This window comes from Petaurus breviceps, unplaced genomic scaffold (genome assembly GCF_028583685.1).
Source record: "Petaurus breviceps papuanus isolate PSGF00001 unplaced genomic scaffold, PetGlider_PUasm1.0 90925, whole genome shotgun sequence".
In the NCBI taxonomy this organism is placed as follows: Eukaryota; Metazoa; Chordata; class Mammalia; order Diprotodontia; family Petauridae; genus Petaurus; species Petaurus breviceps.
This window is the reverse complement of record NW_027187380.1, coordinates 25,074,495-25,099,688: the sequence shown is the minus strand read 5'-3', so window position 1 is coordinate 25,099,688 and position 25,194 is coordinate 25,074,495. Positions and strand designations below refer to the sequence as shown.

Here is a 25,194-nt window from a genome sequence, read left to right as displayed (position 1 = left end):
CTTTAAAAGATGTCTGTTCCACTGTAAGACAGATAAAACTAGCTAATCCTTTCCATGTTTCAAGATGTAAAGTAACTTTCTCCAACATAAAGAAGTTTTCTATCAACTTCTTTTGGAAGAATATTAAAACGTATGTATGACGGGGTTCACCACCATCCATTTGATGTTTTATTAAGATTCTTTTAAAAACCCTTGCATACAATTGGGAGGGAAGTAAGAAAAGAGCATGTCAAAACCAAAGGCCACAAAATAACTCCCCAATCTATTTAGTGAACTTTTAACTTTCAATATCCTCATACCCAGTTTTAGGCTCTACAATAAAGAATGATTTAGAAAATACCATCAATCTTCCAGGCCACCAGGTTTGCAAACTCAGGTATTATCATCTTTTCAATCCCCTTATCCCTTATATTCAATACATTCCCTAGCTTCCTTCAAATATCAGACCAGGTATCACCTTCCACAGAAAGCCCATATTGATTCTAATCTTTCCCACCCTCCCATTAGAAAATAACTTGTTGGAATGGCCAGGTAGCACAGCGAGTAAGAGCACCGGCTCCAGTGTCGGGATGACCTGGGATGGAATCTTGGCTCAGACACTTAGCACCCACCCAGAAATACCTGGCTGTGTAACCTTGAGCAAGTTACTTAACCCCAGTTGCTTAGGGGCGGCCAGGTGGCTCAGTGAGTAAGAGCACTGGCCCCACTGTCGGGATGACCTGGGCATTGAATCTGGGCTCAGATACTTAGCACCACACCCAGAAATAACTGGCCGTGTAACCTTGAGCAAGTTACTTAACCCCAATTGCTTAAAAAAAAAGAAAATAACTTGTTTATATTTGTGCATATTTTTCCTTGCAAAAACTATATTACATGATAGCATGCAAACCCCTTAAAAGGCATAAAAAATTTTATTTTTGTATTCTTAATTCCTAGCAAACTGCCTGGCATATATTAGGTCCTTAATAAACATTTGTTAAATGAATAAATGATTAAGAGAACAAGAACACAGATGGTTCAAAGAACTGGATAATAGATTTCCATCTTTAATTAAGTATTATTAAAGAAATTAAGAAGTATTTGAAGGAGATGGAGAGAAGGGGATTGAAATAAATCCAGTAAGAAATGTCTATTTCTCTTCCTCTTGTTCTATCACCATGATCACTGCTACTATACATTCCCAGCATCAGGGAGAAAAAAAGGAGAGAAATTACAAAATAGCAAGAGAAGAGAGAAAAAGGACAGAATACAATGCAAGGAGGAAGACACAAGAAAAGGAGTGGTAAAATTATCATCCCATAATGTTTTTGGGTCAGGTGAAAACAAAAGGGGTATAATAGATGCAGGCATGCAAAAGGATATTTTAGGATAAATAGTATTCCTACTCATTCCTTTTCTAAGCCCTCAAACTGAGATTGTTTAGTATAAAACAGGGAAGAAAAAGATGAATAGAAAAAGGTCAAATGAAAGTTTTGCAAGACTAGTTATGAAGTCAAAGGACAAGGCTAATAGTGCAATATTCTGAATACTAACACATCTATTGTGTATTGTATCCCCTTGTCAACTGTTTCCCATTAACTTCTACCATTCCTTATGTGAAAACAAGGGAAAGGACTTCTGAATCTCACAAGAATTATTTTTTTTCTATTAAATAATTAGCCATGACTAGAATGAAAAGGTTATTGAGAAAAAAATAGTAAAGGCTTCAGAGGAATAAGTGCCAATGGAAGAATTAATTTCAACCACACAATTCAAAGAAATATTTGAATGCGGAGCGGCCAGGTAGCACAGCGAGTAAGAGCACTGGCTCCAGTGTCAGTATGAACTGGGGATCGAATCCTGGGCTCAGACACTTAGCACCCACCCAGAAACACCTGGCCATGTAACCTTGAGCAAGTTACCTAACCCCAGTTGCTTAGGGGCGGCCAGGTGGCTCAGCGAGTAAGAGCACCGGCTCCAGTGTCAGGATGACCTGGGGATCAAATCTGGGCTCAGATACTTAGCACCACACCCAGAAATAACTGGCCATGTAACCTTGAGCAAGTTACTTAACTCTGATTGTTTTAAAAAATATATATTTGAATGGAATATTTGAAACAGAAGAGATTATCAATATTTTTTCCAAGCAAAGAATGCAAATGAAAATAAGAGATGGGGCATTTAAGAATCTTTTTGTCCTAGGTTTTGACTTGTCATAAATTTGACTTATCACAAAATAAATACCCATGAACCAGTGACAGAGAGATACCTTGGACTAACATATGTACATATTTTTAAGGAGGATTTATGAAAAGATATAGATAAGAATCTCAGGATTTATCTTCCAATGAGTTTTCTAGTAACCTTTTCCATCTCATCTTTTTCAGCTTTCTCTTATGTTAACTAATGCCAGTTCAAGGAATTGGGAGAAGAATGAGTAGAATATTACTGTAACACCTGTTTTTTTTATAAAATCCTTAAATCCATTCTATCACTTTTATTTTCATCCTCTTTCTCTACATGCATTTTAGATGTTAATATTCCCCATGTATTTTTATATTTTGACCAATATATCCCATTTCTAGAACAACTGAGAAACTCAAGGAAATAATGGTAAAGACAGAATAGAATTGGGGCATAAATAAACTACATTATGTGCTCTGAGAAAGATTGCTTCTGAAAGTATTGTTCTTCTAAACAGATGTTAAATTATTTTATTCAATAGGGGGATGCATAATGCATAATGAAAAGGCATCGAAAATCACAGGAAGCAAACAAGCAACATTTTATTACATCAGTGGAGTACAATACAAGACTCATTCAATAAGCTATTTGAAGTGAAATGAAGCCAGATTTATGTTCCATTTATGACTCATCAATATGTTTACAGGGGAAATTACAAGTATTTTATATAGCAGGACAAACTTTTCATAGTATATGCAACAATAAACAATTGTCATGGTGTGGAACTCAGTGTCATTACCCTATTACTTGATGCAACCTCATAACATAAGGAAGTTCAGGAAAAAATGCCATCTATCATGACTACATACAAAAAATGGCCAGAACAACAATTGTAAAAATTGTCAGACAAAGACTGTGAAGCAGAAGACATCTGCATATACTTACATCAGTGTCAGGCCCTTTATCTGCACCCGGACAAGAGAAAGTGACAAATTCATGGCACCTCTTGTGAACGACAAAACAGCAAACTGGTAGGGAGAAAATAAACCACAATTAAAGAAAGTTCTCACTTGCTCAAACAATTTTAATTTGACTATAAATGGAAAGCTTTAAAAAGCAATCACATGGCATTCATTCAAAGACTTGTAGTGTTCACTACTGAATTAAATATAGATGCATCACCATCTTCAATAAATTTTAACCTTCAATGATTGTATAACATTAGCTCTGTCACCATAAACAAGTCAGGTGATTCATGTAAGCCTCACCAATAAATTCAGAATAATAATACATATAATACCTTTATTTTGAATGGTTGTTCTGAAGCTCGAATTAGATTATATAACTTTGCAAAGTTTCAAGTGCTATGTAAATGTGAGTTATCATCATAATTCCTCTCCATGTACATGCATATACACACATATCTATGTGCATACACACGTATATACATGAAGGTACATACTTATGCATGTATGTATGTACCTTGTAATAGGACAGCTAAGTGGCTCAGTGGATAGAGTATTGGGAGTCAAGAAGACCTTAGCTCAAATCTGGCCTCATATAATTACTAGCTGTGTGACCCTGGACAAGTCACTTAACTTTGTTTCCCTCAGTTTTCTCATCTGTAAAATGAGTTGAAGAAGGAAATGGCAAACCACTCTAATATCTTTGCCAAGAAAATCTCAAATGAGATCATGGAGAGTAGGACACAACTGAAATAACTGAACAACAAAACCACACATACACACATATGTATATATTTATTACAAATACACAGAATTATCCTCCCCATACTTTAGGAATTCATTGTCACCAATCCACCAGTATAAAATGAAAGAATGATATATTCCATGCCATGTTCCAAAAGGCATTATTGCACAATGAATAGAAAGCTAGACTTGGAGAAAGATAAATTTAAGGTCTGTCTCTGACACATTCTAAATGTGTAACAATGTCTCAACCTCTCAATGACCTATGCAACTTTCTAGGACTATAAATTACACATGGATTGTGGAACTTCAGTGTTGGGTATGTGGGAGTAATCTCCATACTAAAAGTTCATAAACATTTAGATTTTTTAAAATGATATTTAACATCTTTGCAAAATCTCAGTTAGAAGGGACATGATAGGTCACCTATGACTTGTTTCACTGTGCCCTCTGGAATGCCTGTTCCATGGACAACAAACTTTCCTTCATCTTAAATCTATTCCTCTCCCACTCCTTCCATCTACTAGCTCTTACTGAAAACTTACTGCCGCTTGATGACAACCTCCCCATGCCCCTTCCCTTCTCTCTTCTCACTGAATTCTTAAACCTTAACCACTGACTTCCAACTTTATCATTTCACCAAAATTCCTCTCTCAAAAGTTACTAATGATTTTAGTTGTTAATCCAATCGTATTTTCTCAATCCTCATTCTCCTTGACCTCTCTGTAGTCTTTGACACTATTGATCCTTCTCTCTTCCTTGATACTCTCTTCTCTCCAGGTTTTCAGGATATCACTCTTTCCTGGTTTTGCTCCAACCTAAATGATCCTTCTCTGTCTCTTTCCCTGGATCCTCTTCCAGATCATATCCTCTAACTATAGGTGTGGGGTTCTGTTCTGTACCTTTTCCCCTTCTCCTTCTATTATTTGGTCATCACATCTTCTCCCATGGATGAAATTATCATCTCTATGCTGGTGATTACCAAATTATTTTCCTGCCCCAATCTCTCTGTTGACATCCAATCTTATATCTCCAACTGACTTTCAGAGATCTTGAACTGAATGTCCAGTAAACATCTTAAACTCAGTATGTCCAAAACTTAACTTGTTATCTTTTCCCCTAAACCCTCAACCATCTCATACCTACTTTGTTACTACAGAGGACAACACCATCCTCCCAATCAATAAGGCTCACAACCAGAAGTCAACACCATCTTTCACTGCCCATATCCAAGCTACTGCCAAGGCTTTAGATTTCACCTTTGCAACATCTCTTGGGTACTTCCCCTTCTCTCCTCTGACTCTGCCACCTAAAACAGGCCCTCATCACCTCACACCATGATTATTACAATACCCTGTTGGTAGGTATACCTGCTTCAAGTTCTTCCCTACTCCAATCTATCCACCATTCAGTCACTAAAGATATTTTCCTAAAGCATAGGTCTGATCATGTCACTCCCCTACTTAGTAAACTCCAGTGACTTGCTATTGCTACCAGGAACAAATACAAAGTATTCTTTTGTCATTCAAAGCCCTTCATAACCTAGACTCCTCCTATATCATTATTTTCTTATGCTATACTCTCTTATATATACTCATCCATTCAGTGACAGTGACTTCTTAGCTGTTCCATGAACAAAACACTCCATCTCTCAGCTCTAGGCATTTTCTCTGGCTGTCCCCCATACCTAGAGTGCTATACCTTCTCTGCTCTGACTACTGACCTCTCTGGCTTCCTCTAAGTCCCAACTAAAATATCATCTTCTCCAGGAAGGCTTGCCAGCCCCTCTTAATTCCAATGACTTCCCCCTATTAATTGTATCCTAGTTACCCTGTATATAACTTTCTTTGTATACATATTTATTTACATATTATCTCCCCCACTAGATTGTAAACTCTATGAGGGCAGGGATTATCTTTTGCTTTTTTTTTTAATCCCCAGTGCGTAGTACAGTGCCTGGAATATAATAGGCACTTACTAAATGCTTATTAATTGAATGCTTTACAAAGCATGATATAGCTAAAATCTGAACAACTCCAAAAATCATAAACACTTTGTTAAGCTCGATAAACATTGTTTTGTTGTGCCAAAAGTGCTCAAAGAGACTAGCAAATAACATACAATTGTTCAATCAACAAATATTTATGGACTATCAAATTTCAAAAGGTGAACAGAATGTTTCATAAAATTACAACCTACTCATTTGGCTGATTAAAGGTAAACCTCCAGGGCAGCCAGGTGGCTCAGTGAGTAAGAGCACTGGCCCCGCAGTCAGGATAACCTGAGATCGAATCTGGGCTCTGATACTTAGCACCACACCCAGAAATAACTGGCCATGTAACCTTGAGCAAGTTACTTAACACCAATTACTTTAAAAAAAAAAAAAAAGGTAAACCTCCTAGAAAGCATCAGGGCAAGAATCTCCTTCAAAACCAAGTAACAGCTTTTTTCTGTTAACAGATTATAAATGTAAGCAGGTAAAGAAGCCTGAAATCATAAGATTTTGCATAGAAAGAGTCTTTCAAAAACTTCTAATCCAACTCCCTACAGATAGGAAAATTGAAGTGTTGAAAGTTTAAGGGACTTAACTAAGCAAAACATACTGCAAATTCAAAGCATTTTCCACTATTTCATACTGTTTCATCTCCTTCTAAATTCCTATAATATTTTTCCTGTACCATTCATGTGGTACTTATATTGGGATCTAAAAGCAAGGAGTGGCAAAAGAAAGAGAACTATAACAGTGAAAGCAATAATGAATATTATGATTCAATTTTCTTAAATTCTAATAAAAAGTCTTCATCAATATGACCAAAAAGCTTAAATATGAGCAATTTGAATTTATATTAGGAAAGCAATGATGGTTCAAAATTATAAAAATTAGCATAATTAACCACATTGAAATAAAAATACATGATTATGTTAATGAATACAGAAAAAGACTTTAACAAAATGCAATGCTTATTTAAACAAAAATCTTTTCAAAGCATAAGACTATATTCTGGACCTATACTTACTAGTATGTCTGTTGATTCCATGTTGGGAATGGAATGAGATGAGATACTTGCAGACCATCTAACAATTAACAAAAACTTTACTTAACAATAGCATGGAAAAGATATTCAGCAGGGATATAACACTAATTGAATTGAAAATAGATGTCTGGCTTCCACAGTGTTGCACCTTGACCAAACTACTTCAATATTGATTTTGTCAGGTTTTTTTTTACTTGAATTACCCAAAAACTACTTCAATGAATCAAGTCTTAGTCCTTTAAACCAATTTGTTTTTTTTTTTTCTTTTCGAGGGGGGAAAGCAAAGGAATTGGAGTTAAGTGACTTGCCCAAGGTCACACAGCTGGTTAAGTGTCAAATATGTGAGGCCGGAATTGAACTCAGATCCTCCAACTCCAGGCCTGATGCTCTGTTCACTGCAATACCTAGCTGGCCCAAGCCAATTTGTTCTTAAGAATGGCTATGTTGACTGTTGGTGTCTGAATGAAGATTGAAGCATACTTTTTTTTTTTACTGTGTTTTTCCTGAGGGTTTTATTTTTGTCTATGTTTTCTTTCACAACAAGTTTTTTGCATGACTACACTTGTATATATAAGAACAGTTTAAATAATTAGTCATATTTGGTGCTAATGGCTGAGCCAGAACAACATAATAAAAAATTATATTACCTGAATTAAAGAATTGGAGTTTTGTCAAATTAACAAGGGGTTAATTTATAGACAAAATAATTTAAAATGTATTTAGAAAAACAAAAGATCTAAAATTTCAAAGGAAATGAAGAAAAACAAAAATGAGGAATGAAGAACATGTAGAACCCAGATTATACCATGGATCAATAATGATCATATTTTTGCGGGGGGAAGTAGGGTTTATTCAGGAGTCTGAAGCAGGGGTTGACATTTGATAAGCAGTGAGACATGGTAGAAGGGCTGTGGATTTGGAGTCAGGTGCTATCTTGGTTTCAATTTTACCTTGGAATTTTAGCAACATGAGAGTGGACAAGTTGACACCATTCATCACCTTCTCCTTGATACTCTCTTCTCTCTAGGGTTTGGTGACACCATTCTTTCCTATTACGTTTCTGATCTGTACTCAGTATCCTTTGCTGGATCTTCATCAAGGACATGGAAACCAACCATGGGCATCCCACAGAACTCTTTTTCTGGGCTCTGTTCTTTTTTCCCTTTATACTATTTTGTTTGGTGATCTCATCATTTCCCATGGATACAATTATTATCACCTCACTACTGATTCTAAAATGTACTTATTTTGCTCTAATTGCTCTGTTGGCCTTCAGACATATTTTCCACTGCCCACTGGACATTTTGAATTGGATGACTTGTAGACTAAGATGTCTAACTTAATGTGCCCAAATGTGCTAAACTCAATGTGCCCAAAACCGAACTAATTTTCTTTCTCTTCAAACCCTCTGCCTTTTCAAATTTCCCTATTACTATTGTGGTAATAGTAACAGCATCTTCTGAATCCCACAGGCTCAAAACTTAAGTGTTATCTATGACTTCTCACTCTCACCATGCATGAGAGTTACTAAGGCCTGTTGATTTCATCTTTGTAACATCTCTCAAATATGCCCCCTCATTACCATAAACATGGATTACTGTAATAGCCTTATACTTCAGTTTATCCTCTAATCAGCTGTCAAAGTGAGCTTCCTAAAGCACAGTTGTGACTGTATCACCTCTATACTCATTAAACTTTAGTGGCTTCCAATCACTTCCACAATCCAATATAAATATCCTCTATTTGGCATCCACATTCCAACATAAGCTACCCACTTTTTCCATTCTCTTAAATATACCATTTCCCACCCCAAACCCCTACATACATGCTCTTTCATCTAATTCCACTGGCCTGTCTTGCTTTTCCTTGAACAGGACATTCCATCTCGACTCCAGGCTTTTTCACTGGCTGTCCATCATACATGGAATGTTCTTCTTCCTCTACCTCCTGGTTCCCTTTTTTTCTCCCTTCAAGGCTTAGCTGAAATCACACCTTCTACCAGAACCCTTTCCTAAGCTCCCTTAATTCTAGTGCCTTATGAGTGTGATGGAATACTATTGTGCTATAAAAAAATAATGAAAAACATGGATAGACTTGAACAAAATAATGAAAAGAGAAATAACCAGAACCAAGAGAATGTTGTATACAGTAATAGCAATATTGTTTTAAGAACAAGTTTGAGTGACTAAGTCATTTTGACTATTATAAATACCCAAATTAACTATAAAGGACATATCAAGGAAAATGCTATGTGCCTCCAGAGAAAGAACTGATAATGTATAGAATGGTGATATATGTATATATGTGTGTATACATAAATATATATACATGTATCACACACACATGCACATATTTGCTTCTAATGGTAGCCATCTCTAGGGTGGAGGAGAAAAGGGAAGAAAAAAGGGGAAAAAAGAAAATGGCATGATATTTAAAAGCAATAACAAATTATACAAAATAGATTTGCAGTTTCATGAAAAAAAATAAATCAATAACTGTGTTTCAATGTAACTTGGTTCCCTTGTAATCCTACATATTTTATTTTATGCACTTAAAAACATTATTTTTTTTAAAAAGTTCATAGGCTTTACCAGACTGCCAAATGGAAAAATAAAATACAAATACATACACACATTAAGAAGGATAGATGAGTAATATAATCATAACTACGCTTTACAAAGATTTTTCTAAAAGAAATACATAGGATGAATTGAAGAGGGAGACACATGAGGGGAAGGAAGCAATTCAGGAGACTATCACATTAGTCCATTGATAATGAGGACCTGAAGCAGGGTGTCAGTGGGACAGGATGGGACAAAGTGAGTGTGGAAGAGGAAAGAAATATGGCTCAGGATGCAGTGGGTGACCTTGACTTTTTTAAACTAAGGTCTTGCCCAGGTAGTGGTGGCAATGACAGGGCCACTAACTGATTAGACAAGGAAAACAATTAAGGGTAAGGAATTAATAAATGACAGATTGGGAGGCCATTGGTATAATTAGATGAAAGAAGAAAGCAAAGAAAAATTTATTTTTGGAGAAGCATGGATTGTTAGAAGGCACAGTAGATAGTGTGCCCTACCTGGAGTCAGAAGACTCATCTTCCTAAATTCAAATCTGGCCTCAGACATTTTCTAGCTGTGTGACCTGGGCAAGTCATTTAACCCTGTGCGCCTCCATTGCCTCAGCTATAAAATCAGTTGAAGAAGGGAATGGTAAACCAGACCAGTACCTTTGCTAAAAAAAATCCAAATGGGGTCACAAAGAGTTGGACACAAGTGAAAATGATTCAACAACAACAACAGCAACAACAACAGCAATGCATGCCTAGCCCAGTTTGGGAAATGAGATTGGGGGACTGACAGAGCAACCAGGTAAAGACTGCCAACCATACCATAGGTGGGCATCAAAGACTAAACTAAACTAAAACTCAGGGCTAAAGATAACAATTTAGGAATCATCTACATCTAACTGTGGGAAATAACTCTTAAATATCTTCAAATGAAATGGGCAAATACTGTAACCTCTGGAACCTTCCTGTGACAAAGAAAAATATAAAATGACTATGAAGTTCTGCTGGTTGGAATGGAATTTTTTAGACTTACTATGATCTATAATCAGAAGAGAGCCTGCTACTCTTAGTGGTTTCTTTTTGTCCTGGGGGAAAAACAAATGATGCAAGCTGAGAGAACTGGACCCAGAGGTTTCAAGACTGAGTGCCTAAGTGGAAAGCAGGCAGTTTGGATTTCCCTTTCTGAATGTGGAAGGGATCCTATGATAAAGACTAATCTATGAAGATATCTGGGTCTGAGATAATAGACAGTTACTACTAGATTTGGTCAAGAAGAATGATGATGATTCTCTCTCTGTGTATGTGTGTGTCTCTCTGTCTCTCTCTCTTTCTCTCTCTCCTTTCTCCCTCCCCATTTCTATTCCTTTCTCCCACTCCCTCCTTCCCTCCCCTGCCAGGTTGAGAGCTAGTTCCTATTCTAAAGCTTACCTTTTTTTTCTTTTTTTTTTTTAATAAGCAATTGGGGTTAAGTAACTTGCTCAAGGTTACATGGCCAGTTATTTCTGGGTGTGGTGCTAAGTATCTGAGCCCTGATTTGATCCAGGTCATCCCAACACTGGAGCCAGTGCCCTTACTCACTGAGCCACCTGGCCACCCCACCTTTTTTCTTTAAAGTTATGACTAGTTTGAATTTTCTAGCTAGATAAAATTCAATTGATCATACATAGCTCCTTCTGATCTGGGTGCTTCATTATTTTTGAAAAGAGAATTGCAAAAAAAAAAAAAGACAAGATAGTGAGGACAAGGTACACAGATGAAAGCCAAAGGGACAGAAAGAACAGACCATTTCTATTTAAATTTTCAAGTGGAAGCAGTATTTTCATTCCATCCCCCTTGCTGGGGCTCAGGAGCTATCTGAGACAGAAGATTTTAATACTATATAAATTTCCCAAATCAAGAAAAGGTCAAGACACATGGATCTAAATCTTTTTTCCTTACCCCTAGGTTGAAACTAGGGCCATAAAAAAAAGAGTAGCGTGGCTATATGGTTATGTTGGGGTTGCCTTGTCATTCATATAAGCTTTCTGCCCATGTGTTTCCTTCCACACATGCACACAGCAATCTGCATACAAGATATAAAACAAACAAGTATTTAGAGAATAAATTACCATGGTGAGAAGAAGGAGGAAGTAACTAGAAAAGATCGATGATGTCCACAGTATAAGGTGAAGGGTCACTCAAGATGCAGTAGCTAATTTTCATCCTACCTGCAACCAAATCACACTAATGATATGCATGCTAAATGTGGGAATTTCATATGCAATATTTTAATTCATTTTATGCTTTAGAACCTTAAATACAATTCTAATTATTTCTTAATATTTTTTGATGAAAAGAAGGATTTCCTGCATTTTTGTTGCATAAATTAGAGATGCCAATTTTACAAAATAAATTATTTTGCATTTTCTTTCCAAATTTTTCTTTTAAATCTATGTTTATTCATTAAAATTTTTTTACAACTTTGAGTTTAATTCAATATTTTACTACTGTTAGAGAAGAATTTTTATTAATTGAATTTTAACATTTTAATTTCCTATTGTTGGATTTTTAATCTTGATTCCTTATAAAGTACAAATTTATTTTTAAGCTTTTTTCCCTTTTCTCTTAGTTTTGATAGAATTTTTGTTTTGAAATGCTGAAATTTAGTGGCTTAATTATTCTCATTTTAAGTTTTATTTTTCTTTTCCTCCCTGTATACTTGCTTTAACTCTGCCTAATCTGTCACACTGCCATATTTAATTCACATATGAGTATCTGGCTTGGATAAATGGAGGAAAGGCAAATGAGTAGGACTAGACCACAGAATTTATTGACAGCCTGAGTTGTTGCTAATTCCTTTCTTTCACCACCTCTTTCCTAGTAAAAGGAGAGGATGTGTGAGGCAAAGAAACATTCTAATGAAAGAAAAAAGTATCACAATCACAAACATGAATTTGAATTGAAAAACTCACTCATGATGGGGAGGGCGGGGGGGAGAATTCATCATAAGCCAGAATCAGAAAATACTGCTTATGAGAAATGCATTTAAAACATGAGACGCTGGGTAGAATATATTGTGCAAAGGGTGAACTCAAGAAAGATTTGCAATCAGGATCTCTGACAAAGTAATGATACAAATAGATATAATAAAGTAAGATGAGCAAAGACATTGTATTGTGCTTAAAGGCACCATAGATTGTGAAATATATTTGTAATTATATATAACATATATTTATATTTATAGACTAGCATAGCTTCTACATACCCAATGGACAAGCAAGTTAAAATGTAGGAAGAAATAGGCAGAAAAATATCAATTGCTAGGAATTTTAATCTATCCCTTTCAGATACTGACAAATCTAACTAAAAGATTTTTTCAAAATCTAACTAAAAGAAAATAAAAAATTAAAAACTATGAATTTTTCAGAATTTTTAATTTTTAAAAGTTAAAAACTGAAAATTTTAAAAATTTAAAACTACAAATTTCCAACAGGATGGGAATCTTAAATGTATACTGTACCTATTTCTCAGCATTTTTATAACAACTGACCAAATTCATTAATAATAACAGGATAAATATTTAATTTTAATATTTGTGACAAATCTGTCTAATAAAGTCTAAAGTATATAAAGTATATAAAATTGAAACAAATTTATTATATATTATAACTTTTCTGGAACATTATAATTTATTGTCTTTATTGTCACTTAATATTTTATATTATATATGAGTAATGCCTTTATAATTAAAAGTCAGTTTTCTAATGAAAAAACTATTGCTATCAACAAGCATATTTTAAAATGCACCATTTTATTAATAAGAGAAATGCAAATGCTCCTTGAGAGAAGGGACTGTCTTTTGTCTTTCTTTTTTTAAATCTCCAGCATAATGCTTAGTACATATAGTGATTAATAAATGCTTTTTGGCTGGCTGAAATTAAAACAATTCAGTGGTTCTATCTTGTATACATTAGATAGTCAAAAATGACAATAAAGAAAAATAATAATGGTTGGAGGTATTAGAAGTTAGGGCAGACAAGTGTACTATTGATGGAGCTGAGAACTGGTTCAGCTATTTCAGAAAATAATTTGAAACTACACCCAAATGGTTACTAAGCTTCCTATATCCCTCAACCCAGCAACACTACAATTAGGCATATACTGTAAGGAGGTCAAGGATAGAGGGAAAGAACTCATATGTAGAAAAATATTTATAAAAGAACGGTTTTTTTTTTTGTGAAAAAGAACTAGAAACAAAATAGATGTTCATTAACTGGGGAATAACTGCACTGATTTTGGCAGCTGAATGTAATGGAATTTTATTTCCCATAAGAATTGAACCATATAATCACTAAAGTCTCTTTCAGCCAGAAATCTATAATTCTAGAACTCTATATAATTTTCCCAAGATCACACACAGCCAGTAAGTGGCAGAATTAGGTCTCAAATCTGGGTCTTCAAAAGTTCTGTAATGTTGTGGATATACATTTGAATGGATCTGGAGTCAAAACACCTGGATTCAAATCCAGATGCCAAAATGTATAGCCATGTGGCCTTGAGCAAGTCACTTCTCTGAATTATTTTCATAATCTGTAAAATTGAAAATAATATTAAATGTGCCTAACTCCCTCAAAGCTTTGTTGTAAAGAAAAATTTTTATTAATTTATAATGCTATAGAATATTACCATAAACATATTCACTATAGAAACAATAACAAGCATCCAAAAAAGAAGTTTAAAATCAGTTGCAAAAATAAAATAAATTCAGCAAATATTTCATTGCCTACCGCATATAGAACACTGTGTCCATTTTTTTTATTTCCCCTCCTCCCTCCTCCACCCTTTCCCTCAAAAAATCCCACCTCATTGGATACTGTTTTATCTATAAGGTAATTTTACAGCATTAAGACTGCTGGTGAGACAGCATGAACAAGGCAGGGAAAATAGTTTTCATTATTATAATACAAAATAACAAATACAGTATTTGTTCCATTTTTTTGTATTCATTCAAACAGAGTCTTCATTTAAGAGACTTGTTATTTACTCTTTTTTTAAATTTTTAATAAATTTTATTCACATTTTGTCTTTTACATTGCCATAGTATCCCAACTATACTCCCTCCCCAAAAAAGCCATCCCATATGACAAATAGCATTTTTAGAGAGGAAAATCCCCAGCCTAACAGATAAATACATTGATAGAATCTAAAAACAAATATAATGTGTAACACCTGTGGACTTCCTGCCTCCAAAATAGGTAAATTAGGAGTGAGTCATATATTTTAAACACAGCAAATGTGAGGATTTGTTCTGCTTGGCTAGGCTTATTTGTGGCAGGGATTGTTTCTCCCTTTTTTGAGGTGGGGGGGAGACAGGAAGGTAAAATGGCATACTGGGGAGGGGTAGCTACTGATAGGGTTGTTAAAAAAAAAGAAAATGATAAAAGAAGGTCATGGAAGTATCTTAAAAAATCCACAGAAAGGAACAGGAGGACATTTACAGGGAAACACAGATGAAGGAAAGCTCTGAAAATAATAAACTGAATTGATTATAAATATTTTTTAAAAGAAAGTTCATAACAGAGGATCATACTTTCACATATATTCCTCTTTTTATGTTCTGCTTTGTATGTGGAAATGTTTTCTACCTCTTTTTTTCTGTTAAATTCAAGACATTTTTAAAATTCCCTGGCTCTGCAAAGAGAGGGCAAAATCAGTTATGTATTCCCTATTTCCCACTTTCCTACTATATAGATGGATGTAAAGATTGATAGATTGGAAACTCTCAGAGACAGCCTTGCCAGGAAATGGGAATCAGTACTATTCTACCTATGCTAGGGATATGCTAATAAATGTTTAACAACCAGTTTTCCTTCCAGATGTTGTTGTTCAGTCATTTCAGTTGTGTCTGACTTTGTGACACCACTTGGAGTTTTATTGGCAAAGGTACTGGAGTGGTTTGCCATTTCCTTCTTCAACTCATTTTACAGATGAAGAAATTGAGGCCAATAGCATTAACTTCCCCAGGGTCACACAGCTAATAAGTGTCTGAGTCCACATTTGAACTCCTGTCATCCTGACTCTAAGCCCAGATATATGCACATATCAACAAAACAACAAATCAAGTCCTGATTTGTAGTGTAGGTCTCTGAGGTGTAAATGCTTACAGTGAAAATGTAATAAGTCATTCAGAGCTGACTCTAGCACACCTAAAATTCTTCCTAGGACAGTGGGTCTGATGCTCCTTTAAGAAGCAGGAAGGACTATAACTAGCAAACATCAACTCACTTTTTTTATGTATTCATATGCCCATATTCCCTCATATATAGACATATATTCCCTCATATATAGACATATATATATATTCACTTCAACTATTTTCATACTGAGAAAAGTTTCATCAGTTACAATTATTGTTTTTTCATGTAGGAATGTTAATAGTTCAACTTTGATAAATTCCTTATGATTTCTTTTCCCTGTTTACCTTCTCATGTTCTTGCTTCTTGTATCTGAATGTCAAATTTTCTATTCAACTCTGGTTTTTTTCATCAAGAATACTTGAAAGTCCTCTATTCCACTGAATGACCATATTTTCCCCTGAAACACAATGCTCAGTTTTGCTGGGTAGGTGATTCTTGATTTTAATCCCAGCTCCTTTGACCTCTGGAATATCATATTCCAAGCCCTTCAATCCCTCAGTGTAGGAGTTGCCAGATCCTGGGTTATCCTGATTGTGTTTCCACAATATTCAAATTGTTTCTTCCTGGCTGCTTGTAATATTCTCTCCTTAATCTGGGAATTCTGGAAACTCACTATAATATTCCTAGGAGTTTTCTTTTGGGGATCTTTTTCAGGAGGTGATCAGTGGATTCTTTCAACCTCTATTTTGCCCTCTGGCACTAAAACATCAGGGCAGTTTTCTTTGAGAACTTCCTGGAGGATGTTTCTAGGTTCTTACTTTGATCATGGCTTTCAGGTAGTCCAATAATTTTTAAATTTTCTCTCCTAGATCTATTTTCCAGGTCAGTGGTTTTTGCCATGAGATATTTCACATTGCCTTCTATTCTTTCATTTGTTTGGATCTGTTTAACAGCATCTTGATTTCTCATAAAGTCATTAGCTTCCATTTGCTCCAATATAATTTTGAAGCAATGATTCTCCTCAGTGAGCTTTTGAGATTCTTTTTCCATCTGGCAAATACAGCTTTTTAAGGCATTCTTCTCCTCATTGCCTTTTTGAGCCTCTTTTGCCATTTGAGTTAGTCTATTTTTTAAAATGTGATTTTCTTCAGTCAGGCTGTTGACTCTCATTTCATAATTTTCTTTCATTGTTCTCATTTCTCTTCCCCAATTTTTCCTCCACTTCTCTTATCTGCTTCTTAAGGTCCTCTATGGCCTGTTACCAGCTTGTATTTTCCTTTGAAGCTTTTGGTGTAGGAGTTCTGACTTCACTGTCTTCCTCCTGTTCCATGCTTTGCTCCTTTTTGTCCCCAAAATAGGAGTCTAATGTTGGAATCGTCTGTCTGCTTTGTTTCCTTTGCCTGGTCATGTTGCCCCTCAGTCACTTGACCCCTGGGCTTTTTGCCACAGTAGGATTCTGCCACCAGACAGGGGAGATTTCGTCCCAAACACTGGGGTTTTCTCAGCTGCCAGAGGTATAGATGGGTACCCTCTCTGAGGCCTCCACAAGCTCTGGCAAGCTGAACACACACCCCAGGACCTCCACCCTAGACTGCAATCCAGATCCAAGCAGATTAAAGGAAGAGTGATTACCCCTCAGACTGGTCTCTTGGTCCCCCTACACTCTGCAGGCCAGGAGCTGAAGCTGCCACGTGGCACTGGCCGCTTCTCGAAAGCCAATGTACTCCCACTTACTGGGTCCCAAAGTCCAGACTGCACTGACCTCTCACTTTGTCCTTCGCATCTGTGTCTTGATAATTCTGGAAACGGTCACAGCTGCTGCTGATCTGGGTTCACTCCAGCCAGCGGCTGGTCTGGCCCAACCTGGGGCTAAAACCTCTGGCTCACACAGGCCTGGGCAAGGCTCCTAGAGCGCTGTGCTGGCCGATTCATGCCGGCCTGCTGGGCTGTCCTAAGTGAGAGGTTAGCTTCCCTGTGTCATTTTGTGTGTTCTACAGCTCCAAAGTTTGTTCAGAGTCCCCTTTTTAATTGATTGCGGAAGGTGGAAGCCGGAGCCACTTGGAGGTCCTGCTTCTACTCCCTGTTATTTACTCTTTATAAATTTCATGCCAATCAAGGACAGAAAAATAAATGCGTTTAAATTATGCCAGGACAGGGGTGGTTAGGTGGTGCAGTGAATAGAGCACCAGCCCTGGAGTCAGGAGGACCGGAGTTCAAATATGACCTCAGACACTTAACACAAAAACTAGCCATGTGACCTTGGGCAAGTCACTTAACCCCAATTGCCCTACCCTCCCCCTTTCAAAAAGCAAAAAAAAAAAAAAAAAAAGAAGTTATTCCAGGACATAGTGTTGGAAACAGTAAAGAAGAATTTTAAGACATCTATTCTGGCCCTGTACAAGTCTCTTGAGTCAAATAAAAAAATCTAAGGTTGTTGATAACACAATTAAATTCTAAATCAATCCTAAAATATATACTATAATGAAGAACCATACATAACCAATGTCCTATTATTATTATTATCATTGCAATACATGATGGATCAGAAAGGGAAGTTTCAGGATCAGTTTGTGAAATTGGCAAAATCTAGGCAGTGGACCTAATTCACAATTCACAGCATTTCATATTGGAATGCATCCTTCTATTCCTGTCTTTGTCCCTCTACCTAGCCCACCAAGACCCAATGTCTTCAAGTTTCCCCCTTAATAAAAAGCCCAGTAATGATTATACAAAGTCTCTATCCACATCTGTTTTCCCCCAGTATTCCCCACATCACAAGGTTGTCCTCTCAATTATTTCCAAACCACTCCATCCATATATTACTTTCCTTAGTCCAAGGGAATTTAAGTCCATTTAAGCTAATCCATATTCTGAATATTCTGAATATGAAATCCTTAGTAATATTCAATTCAATAAACACTTAATATACACCTTTCTTCAAACCTCAGCTAATGTCCCACCTTCTGCAAGAAACTCTTCCTGTCCTTAATCTCAGTGCCTTCCCTCAGAGATCATCTCCAATTTATACTGTATATATTGTTTGCACATAGTTGTTTTTATATTGTCTTCCTCATTAGATTCTGAAGAGTGGTGCAGTGGATTGAGAGCTAGGCCTGGAGTCAGGAAAACTCATCTTTCCAAGTTCAAATCTGGCCTCAGACACTTACTAGCTGTATGACCTGGTATAATGCTAATGGGAATTTAAAAATCTTCCCTGCCCCTTAATAAGCTTAAAGAAATTTGAAGACCTTCCCTGCTTTGAAAATAAACTCTGTCCCCCAATAAGCTGGATGTAATCACATGAAGCCTGTGGTGGGAGGAGTTTGCTGAAGGGTGGAGTAAAGCCAACAGGAAGCTGGGAGACAGAGCAAGCTAGATCGTTGGGAGGAGAGTGAGCTTCTGAGGGAGACAGATAGGCTTGTGAGTAAATATTGTGTTGTGCTGGTTTGTGGGAAGGCTAAAGGATGGTGTGGTTCTCTCTGCTGTTGTGGCTTATTAACTTCTTTGCTACTACCGTGTTTCCCCGATAATAAGACACTGTCTTATTATTTTTTTGGAAAGAAAAACACCAGAGGGCTTATTTTCAGGGGAGGGCTTATGTTGTCCTGCCTCAGCTCTCCTCCGCGGCACTGCTCTCAATGGCGCCAGCAAGCAAATCACTGGGGAAGAACAGGATGACGTGCTCACTGCTGCAGCTCTGATTGGATGCAGCTCGGAGCACGGCGTGTGTTTCACCCGGGGGGGGGGGGGACGGTGCATACAGAGGGTACCGTAATGTAGCGTGTAGTGCAGGGGATCACCTTCACTACAGTAGCAATCTCAATAGGGCTTATTTTCAGGGGAAGGCTTATTTTAGAGGAATCTTACACAGTAAGGGGAGGGCTTATTTTTGGGATAGGTCTTATTATCGGGGAAACACGGTATGATGGAATTGGCTTACTGGTTTGGGGATTAGGTTTTCTGGTGTCTGAATAAATGTTTTGCTTCTGTCTTCTATATGGAGAGTTTGTTATATTTTGTGATCAAGCACCATGCAGGCATATTTATAGTGACTGTGGGCACTGTGAATATTGCATTGGCACTACACCTGGGCAAGTCACTTATAACTGTTTGCCTCAGTTTCTTCATGTGTAAAATGTGCTAGAGAGGAAAATGGCAAATCACTCCAGTATTTTTGCCAAGAAAACCCCAAATGGGGTTACAAAAAGTTGGACATTAAACTCTGAACTCCTTGAGAACAGGTATTGTTTTTACCTTTCTTTGTATCTCCAACACTTAGCAGAGTGCCTGGCTTTTAGTGCCTAATTAATGTTTGTTGATTTAACTTGACCTATGGTACAAGACACCCTGTTAGGTACTGGAGATACAACAACAAAAGAAAATACATTCCTTTTGCTCAAAGATCCACATTCACTCTCATGGTTCAAAGGGTACAGAAGTAGACACAAAACATAAAGCAAAAAAAGTTATTTCAGGAGGCAAAAAAATCAAATTTTAATCATCCAATAATATATCATATCTGAGGATATGATATAAAGATGAGAGTATAGGTGGGACACACTATGCCACTGATTCACTCATTTCATCTCTGTGACTCAACCTCTCTATTGATGCGGCATGAACAAAGCTATCTATTTGCTAATGTGTCATCCTATTTGCAAACAGCTTTTTAAAAAATGTTAAATAGTGAGTAAAATACTAAAATATTCTCTGCCATGCATATTTTTGGGAAAAGGAATTAATATTGAATAACTGAATTCTGACATGAGTGAAAACTTTATATTTGCCTTCAGTTTTAAAATCTCTCCCTATTATAAAAGATGAATCATTCACTGGTATTAAATGCCAGTCTCAAATTAAAAAACAAAACAAAACAGGGACATACATAACTTAAGGCCTTTTTTTAAGGAAAAAAATTACAATTCAGATGATTGTACTATATTTCCTCTCCCTAAGATTAGTGTTGTGTGGAAATGACACCTAGTTTCTTGAATAATTTTATTGCTGAATCAAGCAATACTGTAACTCTACCCTTCCAGAATTCTACTATTATCATGGTTGAGAGTGAGTGTAAATAGCAATTGTTTCTGCTTTGGCCAAAAACCTTGAGGTCTTCCCCTCTCAGACTGATATTTTTTTTTTGACTAGGTAAAAAAGGTCATTCTTTGTCTCATTTCTTACTTAACCTTAATCACTGAATGGCCATTGCCTCAGTCAGACTGAGACTTATTATAGACCTTAGCTGAAAAAGGACAATGTCTCCCACTGTATCCAGGGCTATCTCTAGTCATCGTCATCCTAATCTATATCTTGCCACTGCATTTCAGATGGTTCTGGAGGAGAAAGTGAGACTGGTGACTTTGCACAGCCCTCCCTCGCTTACATCCAATTCACTTGCATGTCATGGCATCACCTCCCTGATGTCATGGTTCTCTTTGATAAAGAAGGACAAACAAAAACAACTATATATTTGTCCCCCATCCTTCTGAGATCTCCAATGCTCTCTTCTGGGTATTTCCTTTATTCTGCTTTTTTTTTTCAGTCACTACACCTACTTACCTAATCTACCAAGTGCCTCCCAAACCCTCAAAAAAGCTGTCTACAACATAAAAATTGTCAAGATAAAAACCCCATATATTAGCCATGCATGAAAATGCATGCATCATTCTTCATGTCTACTCCATCACTTCCTTGTCAAGAGGAGGAGGTATTCATCATTAGCCTTGTTCATTGCCTTGATCACAGATCAGAGTCTTTTACAGTTGTTTTCTTTTGCAATGTTTAGTTATTGTATAAATTGTTCTGATTCTGATCACTATACTCTGAATCAATCCATACAAGCTTTCCCAGGTTTCTCTGAATCCATCCCTTTCAACATGTCTCATACAACATAATCTACTATACATATACTGTATACATGTCATTTTTTTTACCACATAATGTATTCTGGCCTTCCCCAGTTGATGAGATCCCACTTTGTTTCCAAATCTTTACTACAATAGTGAGTGCTGCTATAAATATTTTTATAAAAATGAGAACTTTCTTGGATCTCATTCGGATATAATGGCACCATTAGATTAGAGGAAAAGCACCATTTAGTGACTTTTTGAGTAAACTTCCAAATTGCTTTCCAAAACTGTTAAATAAAATCACAAATCTACCTGCAGTCTATTACCATACCTGGCCTCCCACAATCTTTTAATAATTGTGATTAACCATTTAATCAATTTTTGCCTATCAAGTATGTGTTCCTGTCTTCTAGACACCAAAATTAGACCTTTGCCTATATCATCCTGTAGCTTCTCTCAGCACCTAGAGCCTCTTAGCAATGGAACATTAAACCAGTCCTGTGCCCTTCTCACTGTGGAACCCTCAATTGCATCCTTTTTCCCATTGGTGAATACTTCTTTGAGTCTTCATTTGTGGAAGGGTCCAGGCCCATCTTCATTCCCTTTCCAGCCCTGTTCCTAGCGTCAGGACTTCAAAACCATGCCCTTCTGGTAGGTTCCTTCATCCTTTCCATCTTTTCCCCATTTCTGTGTGTTATCTTGCCCTGTTGGGATGTAAGCTCCTTGAGAAGAGAAACTTATCTTTCCTTTTACTTGTATATGAATCCTCAGCACTTAAGCACAGTGCCTGGAATATAGTGAGCATTTAAATGCTGGTTTCTACCTTCCCTCAAGTGACTAAGTGAAATATGAGAGTTATTTTAATTTGAATTAATCCAATTATTAGCAATAAGGAAAAATTTGTATATGATTATCCAAAGTATGTCTTTCTTTTGAGAACTGCCATATTCTTTAAGCATTTTCTATTGACTAATGGCCCTTGTTCTTCTATATTTGTATTCATTCTCTATGTATTTTGAATTTTATCAGAAAAATTATGCAAAATTTTTTCACAAATTAATTTTCCTAATTGAAACTGAATTTATTTTATTCATACACAAGTTTTATTGTCAATTTCCTATCATCAAAATTCTTCATTTTACCTTTTGTGAAGAATTCTATCCCTTACTTGATCAAGAACTCTTTGCTTTTCAGTAACTTGCCCAGGGTCACACAACTAGTATGTCAGAGGCAGTACTTGAAACCATGTATTCTGGCTCTAACACCAACTCTCTATCCCATTCTTCAATGCAATCCCTAAAGAAAATGACTATAAAGAATTCAGAAAAGTATTGGAAAACTTAAATGTACTGTTCCAGAGTAAACAACCAGGAAACAATACGTATAACTACAACAATAAATGCAAGTAACAACAACAAAAAAATGAACACTGTGTTTATATTAATGAAGCTTGGTTTTGGAAAAAGAGTTGATAAAATAAACCCTTCCTCTCCTCCTGCAGAGGTAAGAGACACTCAATGAAGAATATTGCATATATTGTCAGGCAAGGTTGATGTGTTTGGTTGGTTTGGTTGAATTGTTTTCTTTTTCTTTCTTCTCTTTCTTTTTAAATTTTCTTGTAGGACATAGTTTATTGGGTATGGGACTAGGAATATGAATATATGAACATATGAAGAAGTTGAAATTTTTATAAATAAAATATCCCTAAGATAATACTAGCATTTGCAGTGAAAAGTCTTGGGCTTGCAATGGGGCTTAGGAAAAAGGAGCACCTAAGGAAACACTATTCCACTCCCAAGATGTGTTTGGGAAATATCTAAGGGTTTTAATAATTAAAAAAAACAACAACCCAACCATGTAACTAAGTTTGAGAAGTGAATAGAGTCTTAATGGCAATTAGTAGTAATTGAGATAAATAGTTGGCTTTTTTTTTCAAATTCTTTCCTAGCAAGATGTTTAAAGAAAACTCATGAAATTTCTTTTAGAAAAAAAAGACTCACTGATAAATAGAGAACAAGACTTTGTGATTCAGTGGAAGGAACATCTGATCTGGTTTGAGAATGTGGACTCATATCCCAGCTCACCACTTTGCAACTTCAAGCAAGCTATATTACCTCTATGGGACACCCTGTTTTCATAGGTAAAACAATGAGGAGAATAACTTAGATGACCTCTATGCCTCTAACACTGTGATCCTAGGATCCTATAAATGAGAAATAGAGTAATGGAGGAAAAAATGAATTTTCCACATCCTATGAGAGCACTACCTAATCATAGGTCCTGTTAATTTCCAGTCATTTTCTTGTCTAAGCAAGGAAGACTCCGTCACTCTCTATCTTCTGAATTTTCAGTAACAGTAACATCATTTTGAAATATATTCCTTAAAAAAAGAGGGGACAGTGATGGTTGGGAGACAGGAATGGGAATCAGTAATGACATCCTGGGCTCTGTCCTGAATACATAGCATAGAAACCACAAAATTAGTTCAGGCTGCACAAAAAAAATATTTGACTCTCTGTTTTAAGTTCATTTCAGAGAGAAATATATCTACTTGAGGAGCCACGGTATAACTTATGAAATGATAATTCTATCTATGTATAGAACTTAAGTTAAAGATCTATATATATTCACCAGTTTTTTGCTCTTCTTGACATTTGCTTTGTTTTTGCTTTTTGGAGGGCAATTGGGGTTAAGTGACTTGCCCAAGGTCACACGGCTAGTTTTGTGTGTGTGTGTGTGTTAAGTGTCTGAGGCTGGATTTGAACTCAGTTCCTCCTGACTCCAGGTCCAGTGCTCTATTCACTATGCCACCTAGCCACCTTCAGTTTTTTTGTTTTGTTTGTTTTTTTCTTTTTGACATTTGTAAGAGAAACAAAGAAGGATGATTTTTATAGGCCATACTTTGAATGATGGTTATCATAGAACACATGGTAAAAAGAACAAAGCAGAAGAAAGTGGGCAAGGGATGGTGTGCTAATGTTGGACCTTGTGCCACACTGATTACAACTAATGCACTGTTGTTAGAATTTGTGAATTGGTTCAATAATTCTGGAAAACAATTAAGAATTTTGCAAGAAAAATCACTGTCATTTATATCCTTTGGAAACCCCACTACTAGGCATATATGAGGAGATCAAAGATAGAAAGATCTCAAAATGTTCACAATAGTTTGGTGGTAGTAAGAAACTAGAAACACAGTGGGTGTCCATCAATTTGAAGAATGGCTAAAAAAAGTGATAGCTGAACATAATGTAATATTGTTGTACCAATCATATTGTCCTCAAACATCTCCTTGATTCCCAATCCAGTTACACTCATTCTGGATCACTTTGACTTCTCCATCATGCCTCTGCACAGTCTTGACTGGTGACAGCATAAAATATAAATATATATGTATGTGTATATATATATATGCATATACATGTATATATGCCCCAGCAATGCTACACATTCCACTCCAGCAGTCATCTTTCTACCCATTCTGCCTGCTGGAACACTGAAAAATCTAGACCATTAGATCTTGTCATTTATATTGCCACTCCATGTAAAAGCTTTCCTGTTTCCTTTTAAAGTATGGCACCAACACTGTCCATTAAATTTGACCTCAGTTGATACTTTTTAATCTTATCTTTATTTATAACATTGTTGTTATTGAGCATTGCATTTTTTAGTGATTCTGCCTCCATCCTTCTGCAGTGTGATAAAGTAGAAAAATGTTTGGACTTAAGAATCAGAGGACCTGGGTTCAAATTC

The 25,194-nt window shown here is 36.2% G+C and overlaps 1 protein-coding gene across 3 annotated transcripts in view; it reads right to left on the bottom strand.

The window, feature by feature from the left end:
- The window catches only part of PRKCA (protein kinase C alpha), a 539,987-nt gene that overhangs the window by 318,244 nt on the left and 196,549 nt on the right, over positions 1 to 25,194 (bottom strand). For all 3 annotated transcript variants that reach the window (XM_069076600.1, XM_069076601.1, XM_069076602.1), the window contains one exon: positions 3,109 to 3,191. In XM_069076600.1, coding sequence (XP_068932701.1) covers positions 3,109 to 3,191 — 83 coding nt within the window. The remainder of the gene's footprint in view (positions 1 to 3,108; positions 3,192 to 25,194) is intronic.